Consider the following 15,262-nt stretch of genomic DNA (forward strand, 5'->3'; position numbering starts at 1 on the left):
TGAGTGTCACTGCTGCTGGTTTGTTGCGCACAAACATTATGCATATGGAAACCAAGTAGTTCAGATGGGTGGAGGAATTTTCCTGCCCTGCAATGTGTGTGTATTATATACACAGACACACACACACACATTGATATGTGTGTGTGTGTGTGTATCATATACAGATGTTATTATTGAATCTAAAGCCGTTTTCATCCTCATTTTAACTGGAAACACTCTCTCAAGGTGCTTGTGGTGAGTAACTGTTACTGAATTTATTTCATGTCTCTATTATATTCTTATCCCATCGCCTGGCCCCTCAGGTACCACATACGCCTGCATTTTACTGGACTTCACCCAACTGAGAGAGAAGTCTTTGTGGTTTTCATGTCTCTGGGCGGGTCTTTGTTTTGGCATTTCTTAGTATTAACTGTGTGCCTGTGTTTAACGTCTCTGCTGGGGTGTGTTGAAATGTGAGTCACCGGGGAAAAAGAAAACATGATTGCTAATGCAGTTCAACTGTTGTGCGCCGAGGCTTCTTTTCCCTGGTAAGAGTGATTGGACCTAGGGAGACAGTTAATGGCTTATATCCCCTTGGTTTATATTTTGTTGTTTTTGGTGTAAGTGGCCAAGTGGCCCTTGGCTTTGTCTCAAAAGACACTATAACAAACCCTTGGTCTTTTGTTTAAGGAATGTCTCTTTGTATGCAATATACCTATTTTTCCTCAACTATCAGTGTTTTAAAGAGTAAGAGAGTAAATAATAAACAAATTATCCACTGTAATTTTACTTTCACACTGGCCGGGGCCAGAGGAGTGCCAGCAGACGTGAAGTGTAGACCTCACTACTGTAACTAGTGCCTGGTTGGCTGTCTCTGCTAAGAACACTGATTGAGACCCTCACTGTCCTCATCATGTTTTCATTTTCAGCTTATCTCATGTTCCAGTATATATTACAAAGTCAGTTCCAAAGAGTTTTAAAGCGGATTTGTAAATCTCATTATTACATCACATATAGGTGGAGTAGTCTTTAAAGTTAATGCAATAAAAGTAAGGTTTTTCTAAAAAGTGTCTAAATCAAGGACAAAAGGAGCAACACAACACAAAAGGAGCAACACAATCCAAGCATTTCTTTAGGTCAGGACATTTAATCAAATTAAAGTTTGTGCTGACACTGATCCTCAAGCCTCATGTGTTTTCCTGAATAAAAAAGTAAAAACAAAAACTACATTCACACACTTTTATCCTCTCTCACTCACTCACACACCAACACACAAAGTCCTAAAATGTGATTTAATATCTGGATGAAGAGGAAAAACAAGAGATGGAGCAACCAGGTGACCAAAAGTGTTCTGAAAAACTGGAAACAACTGCTGGTGACAGCAGCTTTTTAGGATTTTTTGGAACTTTTTGATGCCTTATATGGATAACAGCAGAAGGCACCCTGACATTTGTATGTAAATATAATGTTATTCTAATTTAAAGCTCTCACTTAAAGTGATCACGTATTTTCACCCATAAATGAGTGGTAACTCTCAGAAACAAATCTAACTTCCCTCCATCACAGTATATTACAGTGAGTGATGACCGGCTCATTGATATTTTAGAGAAACACTGGTACCCAGTGAGAAGAAAATAAAGTTTCACACACAACCACAAAATGTTAACAACAATAAAAGTCAGGGAAGAGTGTTGAATGAAGAGATCATGGAGTGAGGCCTTGGTTTGTTCTCATACACAGGAGTGCTTTTATACCCTTCAAAATAAAATAAAAAAAACACATAAAACTAAACATAAAGAACTTGATGCACGGAAGAAGAGGTAAAAAAAATGTCATTCACTGTCATCATAGTCCTCATATTAGATGTTTTCTTTCCAACTTATAATCAAAATAAAAAATCTTTCTTTCCTCTCAGACTCATTTGGCTCTTAAAGGACAAGACATCCTTTTACCATCATCTCACACCTCAAAATAAAAACACAAAATCTCTTTCAGCATGTTTCCCACTCCACACTTGCTTACTTTACACATACCACCCCATCTTTTTCTACTGTACCACCCACATTTCCCCGACCATCTGACCCTTCACCCTTCACCCTGATCTGAGCTTTGACCTCAGTCCCGTCATAGCTCATCGTGGGCAGCGGCTTCGTCTGCTTTAAGTTTGAACTCCGCCTCTGTGATTTTTCCGTCTCCGTTGCGGTCCTGGTTGGAGAACATGTTGTCAATGATGCGATAGGGATCGAAGCCGGGAGCCAGGCGCCCCTTACCCTCGTTCACCTGCTGCATGATGTAGTCAGTAAACTACGGAGACAAGGGAGAAGTCGAAGAGGGTGAGTCATGGATGAACAGGCAAAGTTTAGGTGTTAAAAATATTCCAATAACAGCAGGTTATCACAAACCTCAGAGGGCACCACTTGCTCGTCTTTGTCTTTGTCCATCTCGGCGAAGAGGTCAGATGACACATCCTCGTTCCAGATGAACATGTAGCCTTCGGGAAGTCCTTCCTCCATCTCTATCAGCTCGATGTCAAACAGCAGCACAGCGCTCCCTGGGACCTCATCAGCTGCACACACACACACACAGACACATACACAGGGCATCAGATACTGGCTGAAAGGTGAATTCCCACCATCAGCTGCAGAGACCCCTACCAAAGGAGGAATGATAGAAAAGAGCAAGCAGTAACACTGTAGTCTTCAGGACCAGTACTGGGGCTCATTTGTTGTGTATCATCTACTGTGTGTGTGTGAGAGAGACTTACCGACTCCCCTCTCCCCATAACCCAGGTGAGGGGGAATGACAATGTGCCTCTTCTCTCCCACACACATGTCCATCAGTCCGTCCTCCATCCCTGGGACTACCTGGTTGGCTCCCAGGACAATGTTGTATGTCTTTCCATAATTATACCTGAAACAGGTAGAGTCCAAGTGAAACATACAGAATAACTGTACCTTTCTTGAGGACCAGAAACCAACAGAGTGACAAAGCAATCTTGAAGGAACCAGCGAGGAGTGCATCCTCATCAGCATTTTTATATGTGCACAAGACAAAGAAACCAAGGTTATACCCAGTGATCAAGCAGTTACATGACTTCATGGATTCTGGGGAATTTTCCAGAGGCCCATCGTGGGCGTTCAAGGTAAGACATAACGCTAGATAAGGACAGTTCGTGTACAGTTCATTAACAAGTGAATTAAAAATACAGGCAGGAAATTGCAGTGTCATGCTGACCCTTAGAGTGGGCGATCATACATCAAACAGTACCGCGCTGACAGCTGGACTAGGAGATCATTGTACTCAATCCAGAATCATATGTTGCACGAAGGGTCAACGTGACATTTTACTGTGTGTGAATCTGGATGAAAGGTTTTGATGCTTTCTTGCAGTCAAGATGATAATTTGAAATGATGAAGGGGTGTGTTGACCTGAAAGTGTCAGCACACAGCTGCGAGAAACTGATTCTGATTGATTTTGCTGGTGCTGCTACAAACAGGAGGCCCCAAAGTGTCTCACAGAGGTTTACTCACGTGGAGTCGATGGATGTGCCGTCCATCAGAGAGGCATTGTAGTGATATTTGATAAAGTCCCCCTTCTTTGTTTGCTTATCACACTCTTCTGGCTTGTAAGTGACCATGACCTCTGTGTTGTCTGACGGGTTGTGGAAGTCGATGATGTGAACGTCAAACACCAGCACAGCTGAGCCAGGGATCTTAGTGCCTGAGAGAAACATGGTAAGAAAAATAAAGAAAGAATCCAACATTAAAAGCTGTAGATAAAAGAGTTTAAACTGGAAAAAAAATTCTGATACATATAAGTATATCCAAGCATTGCGCACACACCTGTGCCCTCTTCTCCATAGGCAAGATGTGGGGGGATGGTGATGGTGCGCCTCTCTCCGACACAGACTCCAATCAGACCCTCGTCCATGCCGGCAATAACGTAGCCTCGACCCACATAGGTGTCATAGGTACGATTGCGAGAGTAGCTATGGAACAGAAAATATTAACAAAAGCATTATCATACTGCCCCAAGGAGAAGAAAATAACAACACAGTCAGTCTGAAGATACAGTGTTTTGTTTCTCACAGTTAGTGAGTTGTCACTTAATCACATGTAAAGAGGTTTTAGGCAGCGTGCAGAAGAGCAGAAATGAATAACACCTGACCCACCCAAACTTGATTTGTTAGGTCTTAACCGGAGGGGGGAGGCCATATGGCAGAACCTCACTGCTCCCACACAACCAACCATATACACCTCCCAATGTATGTCATTGCAGGATGCTTTAGCCACAACATTAATTCTACAGTTCCATTTTAATCTGGTTATCTTCCCTGTCTACCTTTACCTGTCTATCTGTGTCTTTTTGCTAACACGAGGGTTGGCCTCCCATCTCAAATCACCTACTGACGACTGCATACAAGATAAGTCTGTTATGAAAACCGAGTTCAGAGAAAATCTTACCCACAAAAAAAAAAACCCACTGTGCTTGAGTTGCAACCAACGACTTGTCTCGAAGGATGTGTTTGTGGTTTCTGTTTACACAAACATGCACTCGGGTGACATTAAAGAATACCAAGAACTTCAGATTGCCAGCAATAATATATGTGATGATAAAAAAAAAAACGTATGTGGCAGGAAGACAATACAATTGCTTTCTGTGAAAAACTGTCGCATCACAGTGTGAAACATGAGGGTCCTTGACATCTGTACTAAATGTGCAAAGGAAATGTTACAAGGCTGTTGTGGCTAGAAAGGAACAGAGAGCTCAGCAACAGTGGAAAATATCATGATATGTAAATTATCAAACCAGATGCAAAGTTTCCTTTTCATCAAAAAGTGAACTACACGTTTTCAGCACTTTTGTGGTATTTGTTTCCACATGTACTGGAAAGTTTCTGTATGTTCCAGACTCCTCAACCTGATTTATTGTATTGTAGAGTCCATTCTGTAGTGTATTCATTCCATAGCTAGCATACTGAACAGAATGAAATAGATGAATGAATGAATGTTTTAGAACACCCCACATTTTTCCAGTTTTTAATTGAAACTTAATCATTTGAAGTCCAGTGAAAAACCTTAAGCAGCACAAAGATAATCCTTCATCCTACTGCAAGATAATGACCCAAAGAATTAGAAGGAAAGAACCAGACGATGGCTTCACATGATGAAGACCAGCACAGTCTCCAGAGTTAAACCCCATGGAGGTGTCAAACCTATATACAGGAACTTACATGTATGAGAATTTGCTTTGTGTCCTCATATAACCTCTGCATGAACCACAAAATTATATTTACACCATAACCTTACATAATCTCAACTTATTATTGGTTATTGGGAATACCACAGCCTGACCTCTAAAGGGAACATTATGAGATAAACAGAGCCATTAACTTGTCAAATATAAATAAGCAAGTACAGACTGGGGAATGAGGGATAAAGGGTACCTGCTACACTGCCACTAGCTGGACAGGCAAAAATGCAGGGGCATACTCCACTGATATGTTTTGGACTAAACATAGTCAATAAGAGGAAGAGGGAGGCACCGTGGAAAAAGAACCAATAGAGATAATGGTGGAAAAAGAAATGTGCTTCCTCCGTAGACCGACTCAGGTCTTATAATAAACTCCTGACAAACTCTCTGAGGAATATTTGATTTCCATTGTTCAAAGAACTTTGTTGCACAAAGACGTGAGTGTGAGTGTGTTTGGCTGCTGGATGAGTCAAAAAATGTACATTTACAATTTAAATTTACAAGTTTAGTTTAAGGAGATTCCGTGATTCCTTTTTTAAACACCTTTAAGCACTTTTTTAACAGCTGAAAAATAGAGATGTCCTAAAACTTTTGGCCAGTAGTGTACATGATAAGGAAGTGAGACTTGTATTATGTCTTAATACGTTCAAAGAGCTTTTTTTCTATAGTTTAGTTTTAGGCTTTTTTAGACTTTCAGGGCAGTTGACCAGTCAGTCCCAAAAAGTTACCACACATGATCTAATCCTCTGCAGCACAAAAAGAAATAAAAGTTATAAAACTACTCATTGAAATTAATGCTGGGATAAAATTTCAAAGAGTAGTTTTTAAGTTTTGATTCACTTCTCAATGCGTCTTCAGCACACAGAGAGATGCTGCCTCCCTGAGGCTACTTAGAGAACAGCAGACATCAAACAGGTGAAAGCTAAACATTTCTGCTTGTAACCCATAGATTTACAACTGTGAAATGAATAAGAGAACTATTAAACATGGACACACACCTGGAATCAAAAAATGTTCCATCGAGGAGGCTGCCGTTGTAGTGGTAGCGTACAAAGTCGCCGGCGATGGTCTTCCTCATGCAGGACTCAGGAATCTTCTGATTGGACACAGTGATCCCGTCTCTGGGGTTGTGGAGGTCTAGGAGTATGACATCAAACACCAGAGATGCCTGTCCTGGAATGTCGCTGCCTGGAGAGAGAAGAAGGATAGAGGTTGAAGACAAAAAGAGAGGTAAGCATGGGGACTGACACTATAGAATTCAGTCCTCAGGACCAGTAGCGAGGCTCATGTGTCGTGGATCATATGCTGTGTTGCTCATCGGACGAAACAAATGATAACAGAGAAATTGTTAACACTCACCATCTCCGTTCTCTCCATATCCAAGTGACGGAGGCATAGTGATGATGCGTCTCTCTCCAACACACATCCCCAGAAGCCCCTGATCCATACCAGCGATCAGCCAGCCAATCCCGACGTAGGTGTCATACGTGCGCATACGGGTGTGACTACATGGATGGATGGAAGAGAGAGGTTACATATTTTGTGTGTGTGGGTGTATTTTTTATGTGACCGAACAGTTACACAGAACAAACCTGGAATCGAAGAGCGTTCCATCCAGCAGCGTGCCATTGTAGTGGTAGCGGACGTAGTCAGACACTTCCACCTTCCTGGAGCAGGTCGAGGGTGTGTGGTAGGTGTTGACCTGGACGCCGTCCTCTGGGTTCCACACGTCCAGCAGCAGGACGTCAAAATGAAGGATGGAGTCAGGAGGGATGATGTCACCTGGAGAGGAGAGAGAAACGAGTCATTCACTCTTTAAAACAGGAAGCTGAATTTTCTGATCACTCTCACAGCTGGGCCAAAGTCTGCATCAAGATAAATCATTACACTGAGCTATCAGTGATGATTTTTTTTTATACAGACATGAAATGCCCAAATATTTCCTCGTTCCAGCTGTTCAAAACATGGGTCACAAGCTATTGTAATTACTGGGAAATGATAAAGCTCATGTTTCATTACTTTCTGGTATTTTATAGACAAAACAAGAGCGTAGCTTCAACCGAACAGCAATGACTAATCACTTTAAAGCTGCACTGACTCACCTGCATTTATTTTGGTGAGTGCAACAGCTCAACCAGCAGTGTGTGTGTGTGAGCAGGCTGTCCACAGTTTGCTGACGCCACTTTACATTGTTTGCGAGTATAAAATGTATATATAAAACATTTATCTCTCACTGTATAATTCCTCTCTTATAGCACAGTGAACAGGAGATATGAATAAGGAGTGGAAGGTAAAACTAAGGAGATAGGAGTGGGAGTAGGAGGTGGAGGAGTGGGGGTGAGAGCTGTGTGGGTGGCAGCCATTAAATCGTTTCTACAGATGAGCTGGCAGGTCTGCTTCCGGTTTAAATCTCTTTCAACCTCCTCCAAAATCTCATCTCTCTGTTTTTCCTTTCTGTCTCATGTTCCGTCAAAGGTAGCAGAGGACACAGCCTCAGCTCTTACCTGTCCACACATGCCCCCCTCACCAATTATCTAAATATTTCATCCGCGCACACACACACACACACACACACACACACACACACACACACACACACACACACACACACACACACACGGTTCATTCACTAACAGCTGGAAATCTTGATCCAGAGCAGCTTGCTCTGGACTTGCTTCCTGCTCTGCGCTGTCCCCTCTCTGACATCATTCAGCATGGACATTTGGGTGCAGCCCACTTCCTCTCTGCTCCAGCTAACTCTAATACACGACTCAAGAACAGTGCTTTCTTCGAAGACTGTAATTTCTGTCCCTACGAATTCTGCCAGCCTCTGACCAAATTCTCTCATTGTTATGGCGAGCAGTGCCAGCTGTGTGCTCACTCATCTGTGTGTTTATAATGACTCCTTACAGGGATAAACGCCAGCTCGTCCACGGAGTACAGAACATGTTTCAGTCTGATTCCAAACAATCAGACAGTGGCATGATGGGGCATAGAGATGCTTAATGCACACTCGAACATACGCACCGTATCCCTGCTTTCCATAGGCGAGGTGAGGGGGGATCTTGACCAGTCTTCTCTCGTTGACACACATCCCCACCAGAGCTTTGTCCATCCCAGCGATCAGCTGCTTCTTACCAACAAACACGTTGTAGGTGCTGCCGCGGTCGTAACTGAAACACATCAGCACATCACTGATTTGTATACCAGGACATGAATGACTGACAGTGCACTCATTCATTTCCTTGCTTCAGCTACAAATATCAGTTAGCAATGGGACCTGCTAAAGGTTGTTAGCAGTGACCCATTTTCCATTTGTTTTATGTGGGATTGATTCAGCACATGTGCAGATATTCACATCTGCATGAGATTAACAGTTTGGGAGCAACAATTAAATCTTTTATGTCATTTATTCAAATAAAATTTTACTTAGGCAAAAACAAAAAAAAACAAAAAAAAGTAACATTGCAAAAATTCAGCCATGGGTCAAAATGACTTGAGTGAATTCACCAAAATCTCTTAAGACTGCTTTGTTCATATGATGCTTTATCTCCAACACTGTCATTTTGTGCCTGTAAAGCTGTTGATGTGAGGTCATACAGGTACACGCAAGGCCCTATGCAAAATATTTGATTTGATTTGATGATTATTATTATTATTTTTATTTACAACATGAGCACAGGCTCCTCTTCAAGACAGGGACATAAAATTATGTATATAAAATACTGCAGGGTCCGCCTTAGTTGATTTTATACTTAAATATTTTGAATTCTTTAACAATTTTGGAAACAGTGGACATGCAATGGATTTGGGGGCTTCTTGGGCCTTTGGAGGTCTAGCAGCCAGGGTCAGCTGCCCACTTTAGCCCAGTTGGTAATTCAGCCTTCCAGGTGCACTACTGATGACTAAATCAGTGGTCAGTGGAGTTCAGAGACCCCCCCCCCCCCCCCTCAGTAGTGATGATAGTGCGCTCCATCGAAAGGACAAGGACTGTAATCTACAATGTCTGATCTAATACTCATCAACATCTCAATCCCAATCTCTGTTGGGGTCGTTGATATGAAAAGGTTTCTGCGCTCTTGGATTTAGCATATATATATACCCAGAGCTCAGTCAGCCCCTTTGCCTGCGTGGCTCACAGGGACGAACCACTAAACGCGCACTTTTACGCATCGCGCACGCTGCTCGCTCTGCAGCTCTGCACGGTGTCAACAAGCTGAGAATAAAAGTGATTCTTTTGCGTGATACTCACCTCGAGTCGAACTTCTTGCCATCCGGAAACATGCCATTGTAGTGATACCTTACGTAGTCACCTACTTTGACTGCGCGCACGCACTGCTCTGGCACGAAAGTTTTCTCAATGAGGATGTCGTCTAACGGTACCGGAGGAGCGTTGCAGGCGACGAACGCGACCAGAACCGACAGACACAACATCTCCTGCACGCACTGGATCATTTTCACTGCGGGCTAAAGACTAAACGATGGAGATAACTGCGGACTCGGCCTGTGTGTGTATGGCCTCCCTGTTCTCCCGGTAATATAGTTTCCTCTACTCCGACTTGGATAGAAGTCCTGCCCCGGGTCCCAGCTCAGGAATGATCACGTGTCAAGCCAGATAAAAATGCACAACATCCGGTTAAACGTGAACGATTAAAACCTCGTCCTGGTGATCTAAATGTCATGCTATCGCAATTAAACGCAATTAAACAAGTCCGAAAATATATGAGCCGGTTTCTGTTTGAGACACAAACAAATACAACAAAGCTGTGATGGTCAACGGTGCTCTTATTTTGAAAAACTTCCTGTCTTTCTGGCTGACTTGACGCACTTTGGGATTGAATGGGATAGTTTGGGCACCACGTATTGCTCTTGCGCAGTGCAGCCCCTGAGATGTGTCAACGTGGTAACGCAGGGGTCTCCACACAGCTACAGACACATCCCCCTTTGGATCAGTTCAAATAAGAACAATGCGCACATCTGGTTACGCCTCTGATTTGCAGTCAGACTTTAACCATGAGCAGAAAGTTTGCACTTATGTGATGGTGAACATGGATCCTGTTGTGCTGGTGGGATTTAGGCCCTCAGAGGGAGGGGGGGGTTAGGCCAAACAGGAATGTTTCTACGTGGCAGTGGGAGGAGGAGGGACAATCCACTCTCACCGGGGGTTTAATTGGTGACTGAGAGGAAACAGGTTTGAACTCTAAAGAGAAGTGTTTTGTGGAATAATAAAGTGGTTGGTCCTAAAATCAGACCAAAGCAAAACGACCTCGCCCTCCGACCAAAAAGTGTAGAAATGTCTCCTGCAGTTGTGATGTTGTGTTATTTAAAAAAAAAAAAAAGAGTCTGTTCTCTGTCAGGTTTCTACTTGCACTGTATATGGGCAGAGCAACAGCAGTGATTTACTTGTGTGATTTAGTGGGAGGAGCTGCTCCAGCAGCCCTTACCCTGCGCCCGGGGGAGGGGAGGCTTTGTCCGGATACGTGGTGGAACTTGAGGCGGTCCTTGAGACCCACACACGGACCATCCGGGATCATCCCACTCCAGGCCCCTATCCACCATTTACCAAACTTAAAAATGGCACCCTCCACTTCTTCCAAACTCTTTTCTGTGCTATTAATCGCCTTTTCCATCTCTGTAGTGAGCTCTCAGTATGAAAAATACAGCTTCAGGAGTTTCCCCAGGCATGAACTGATGCCTCTGGAGTCCGCTTACAAATACGCACTGGACCAGTACACCGGGGAGAAGTGGCAGGAGACGGTGGAGTACATGGAGGTGTCTCTGAGGCTGTACCGGCTGCTGCGGGACAGCGAGGCCTTCTGCAACCTTAACTGCAGCTCGGTGAAGCTGGACGACGAGCAGAAGTTTGCGGAGTTTCCAGAGCTGCGGGCGTTTGGTAACGTTATGAAGAGGGCGCAGTGCTTGAAGCGTTGCAAGCAGGGGCTGCCCGCTTTCAGACAGACCATGCCCAGCCGGGACACCATAGATGAATTTGAGAGGAGAGAGCCGTACAGGTATCTGCAGTATGCCTACTTCAAGGTAAGTGGACATTTGAGTTGTGTGGGGTCAGTTCAGGAGGGTCCTGCTCCAAAATACCCACATCCATCAAAGTCAAACCGATGGGACTCGTATTGTTTTACATCTTTGTTTACCTTATGATGATTATCGATATGTTGTGATGGTTGACACAGTTTTCATTGTGGATTTCAGTGCAAACTATCTTAACGTTGCTGACAGTGATTTTTCCTGACGTTTCCTACGTGCCACGGGTCCTCGGGGTGGGGTGGGGGGGCTCTGTTCTGGTGCTCTGCAAAAGAGGAGGTCCTGAACTTTTATCGGCGTTTGCTTGTGTTTATATGCTCTTCCTCTTAAGAAGTAATTACACTGAGGAAATTAGGTGCTGAGAAGATGCATGAGCATGAGGAATGATTCCAGTAGCCAATAATCTTTTCAGTTTATATATGCACTCCAGTATTGTTTAAAAAATGTGAACTTATCCTGACCCCATCTGTAAGACAGGAGGGGGTTGATTTGTATGAATAATTTATAAATCATATGATGTGGCCGTCACAGTTGTCAGATCTCAACCCAGTCTGACACCTGTGGGAGAATGTGGACTGACATGTTAGACAGAACTCTCCACCAACAGCATCAAAACACCAAAGAGGAAATATCTTTAATTTTTCCTTCAGTCTGCCAACCATCTATGTGTAGCACTGGGGGGATTAACTAGTCTCCTAAGGTAATGGTTCTAAAACAGTGTGGTTCTTCACATAGGCCAGTAATTACATTGATTACTAATCATTTAATCACATAGTCATCAATTCAGAGTTCCTCTGCAATTATTCAACAGTGATTAATCGGTTATCAAGTCCTTGGTAAGAATTCAGTATTTTGCGTAGCATAACGTAGTGTCAATGCTGAGTTTGTATTGTTTTCTTTGTTAATGAGCACAACAAAAAGAAAATAGCTGTTGACAGTGTCTGTTTATCTCAGTCTGACAACCTGGCCAAGGCCGTGTCTGCTGCACACACCTTCCTGCTGAAACACCCAGATGATGAGATGATGCAGAGGAATATGGCATACTACAAGAGTCTGCCCGGGGCTGAGGAACACCTCAAAGACCTGGAGACCAAATCCTATGAGGTACACACACACACACACACACACAATCAGATTCTCTATAGTTTTTCATCCCAAAGACATGGTGAGAAGCAAACAGTGAGAAGACTGCGTGCTACCAAGAGAACACACCCATGCTCACATGTCTTTGTAAGTGCACACACACACAAAACCATCCTATAATTGGCTCTATGGGTGTGCTAATGTGGTAGCTGCTTGTGGTTGGCTGGCCAAGCTGGGCATCATGGGAAGATTCACTCACACTCGCCAAGGCTTCCCAAGATTGGTTTGTGGAACTTCAGGGGTCCCTGACAGGGATTCTGAGGTCCAAGCAAAAATAAGGAGGTGGAGATTATGGAGGTTTCATCTCCACCTTCTTTCTTTTACAGAAAAAAATGTTATATTATCATAGACTTTGATAAGAAAGTGAATGTGGATTGTTTCCGTAATGCAATCGTACCCCAAATTACCTTTGAGAGAAACACTGATTGTTATATTCTGGTGTTTTTTCTGGTCCCTGTGTTATTTCAGACATTGTTTGTGCGTGCAGTGAGGGCTTATAATGGGGAAAACTTCCGTACCTCAGTGTCAGACATGGAGCTGGCTCTGAGGGACTTCTTCAAGGTCTATGACGAGTGTCTGGCTGCGTCTGAGGGCCCAAGGGACGTCAAAGACTTTAAAGACTTCTATCCCTCCATAGCTGGTTAGTACTACATTTAGTTTTCCCTGGATGAATAGCCCCTTCTAGCCTCTTGCTGTCATTTATTGAACCCTTTATGCATGTTTTGTGTTGTTGTTCCGTTTCATCACATTTTTTGAATGTTATTTCTCATCCTTCTGAAAATTCAAGAGTCCCCTTCTGATTTCTTTTCCCTCCAGATCACTACATAGAGGTCCTTCAGAGGAAAGTGGAGTGTGAAAGTGACCTGACACCTGTTGTAGGGGGATTCGTTGTTGAGAAGTTTGTGGCCACCATGTACCACTACCTGCAGTTTGCCTATTACAAATGTAAGACGCATTTCCTGACACACTTGACTAGAGCACCATTTTTCTTTGGGGTTTCTGAGGTCAACTGTGTTTACGTCTGACTTTTACTAAGAAAAACCCCTGGATTAAGTGATGATTGTTGTGTTTTCAGTGAATGACCTGAAGAATGCAGTACCGTGTGCAGCCAGCTACATGCTGTTTGACCCCAGTGATGAAGTTATGAAGAACAACGTGGCCTATTACAAGTATCACAAAAGCCAATGGGGGCTGACAGAGGAGGACTTCCTCCCCAGATCAGTGAGACATATTAATAATTACACGTCTTATACACTCACACTGAAGCTGTCCCCTTTGTGAAAAATTTAAAACAATATTTACAGTCTAAAAAAAGTTAAATTAAAGATATAAAACAGTAAAAACTGTCTATATACAAGTTTACACAGTGATGGAGGAGTGATGAGTAGGATACTGTGAGAAAGAAAAAATATAATATATACTATAAGATATAATATATCCTGCCATAGACAGATGAAAAGTTAGGCCAGACCAACTAAGTACAACTAAACAATTGAGTTGTACAGTCTGACAGCAGAGTGAATGAAAGAAGTTTTTGCTGGTTTCCTAGCAACCTCTTTGTGTTGACAAGGCTCCCACCGTAGAAATAGTCAGACACCCAACTTGTGGCTTTTACACTTAGATTGAGATGTAAAAAAAAAAACATATAGTCTTAATGAATTAGCTTTGCGAGAAGGCTGCTAACACTCTCTGGTTATTAAGATATGGCAGAGTCGAGATTGGTTTCAATCATTGACTCTGAATTCAAGCAATAAAACAAATAAGCATGTGAGCATATTTCCCAGATCCTATTACCTGTAATATTCTCTGGACTCAGTACATTGATTAAGCGTGTGGCCTCTGCCCTCTTTTTGTGTCTTTGGTTTACTGTAACACACATTATTTTTTACTTGTTGTGTGTCTGTGTGTTTGCTACAGGAGGCAGTGCGGTACTACAATCAGACCACCATGCAGCTACAGATGCTGGAGTTCTCCAGACAGAATCTGATAAGCGACGATGAGGTGTGTGTACCTGTGTTTACATATTTTTGTTGATCAGTGCATCACAGGATGTCTCCAACCAGGAGGCTGTCTTTGTGCAAGGGGAAGGGAGCATAAGGTACAATCTACACTTAAAAATAGACCATGAAATCACTTAGAGTTTGGATTAGGTTGTTTGCAGCTCTCATTGGCTCCGTCCTTGTGTAACTTATGGAAAAACCCTGGATTCTTCCGTCTGGTCACATGATACCCTGCAGTACAATGTGGGCCCTGTCTTTATTGGGCTGCAAAATCACAGATGGCCACGGGGTGGCAGCATGACACTGTAGTTCTTTAAGTTGTTATAATGCAGCACAAGGACTGTGACCATCAGGGCAACCTAGCATAAGCCAGGATTACATGCTGTATGTGGCAAATACCATTCACTTCTTGACTGTAATCTCTTTAGTAATGCCAGGTATGAGAAATCACAGTTAGAACTGCTAGTGGGAGAATTTATGCTAATTCACTCAGCGCAAAATGTCACTTTGAAACAAAACAGACCGTCCTGAGTTGTCTCTGGCTGATTCTTTTTTGTGTCTGCGTCCACAGGGGGAGGTGGTGGAGTTTATAGATGAGTTCCTGGATGAGGATGAATAGCCCACGCTGGAAACTCTGCTGAGAAACACTGAAAAACAAACACAAACAAGAAAAACAGCACCAGTTTGTATTTATTGGGTTTTGTTAGAGACTCTTGATTGGTCACTGTGTTTTTACTCCACATCCTGAATATTTCCCACTTTGTGCATTAAAATATCCAATTCAGAGGTATGGACATGCAGCACAGTAGCTAAACGATTCAAGGACAATGATAATAGAGGCAGAAATG

At 43.0% G+C, this 15,262-nt stretch overlaps 2 protein-coding genes across 2 annotated transcripts; one reads left to right on the forward strand and one right to left on the reverse strand.

Annotated features, from left to right (window-relative positions):
* Positions 1 to 1,104: 1,104 nt before the first annotated feature.
* On the reverse strand, positions 1,105 to 9,799 carry fkbp9 (FKBP prolyl isomerase 9). The gene is made up of 10 exons (XM_041054138.1): positions 9,485 to 9,799; positions 8,260 to 8,405; positions 6,825 to 7,014; positions 6,592 to 6,737; positions 6,231 to 6,420; positions 3,822 to 3,967; positions 3,510 to 3,699; positions 2,744 to 2,889; positions 2,382 to 2,545; positions 1,105 to 2,283 (listed from the first exon to the last, which is right to left on the reverse strand). Exons 1-10 carry the CDS (start codon positions 9,685 to 9,687, stop codon positions 2,104 to 2,106), a joined length of 1,701 nt encoding a protein of 566 aa, XP_040910072.1. The 5' UTR covers positions 9,688 to 9,799; the 3' UTR covers positions 1,105 to 2,103.
* Positions 9,800 to 10,718: 919 nt separating this feature from the next.
* Positions 10,719 to 15,079, forward strand: LOC121191441 (cartilage associated protein). Its single transcript, XM_041052580.1, has 7 exons — positions 10,719 to 11,268; positions 12,226 to 12,375; positions 12,883 to 13,054; positions 13,231 to 13,359; positions 13,490 to 13,635; positions 14,332 to 14,415; positions 14,986 to 15,079. The coding sequence occupies exons 1-7, from the start codon at positions 10,807 to 10,809 to the stop codon at positions 15,031 to 15,033; spliced, it is 1,191 nt and encodes a 396-aa protein (XP_040908514.1). The 5' UTR covers positions 10,719 to 10,806; the 3' UTR covers positions 15,034 to 15,079.
* Positions 15,080 to 15,262: the final 183 nt, after the last annotated feature.

The sequence above is a fragment of the Toxotes jaculatrix genome, chromosome 13 (genome assembly GCF_017976425.1).
Source record: "Toxotes jaculatrix isolate fToxJac2 chromosome 13, fToxJac2.pri, whole genome shotgun sequence".
Classification (NCBI taxonomy): Eukaryota; Metazoa; Chordata; class Actinopteri; family Toxotidae; genus Toxotes; species Toxotes jaculatrix.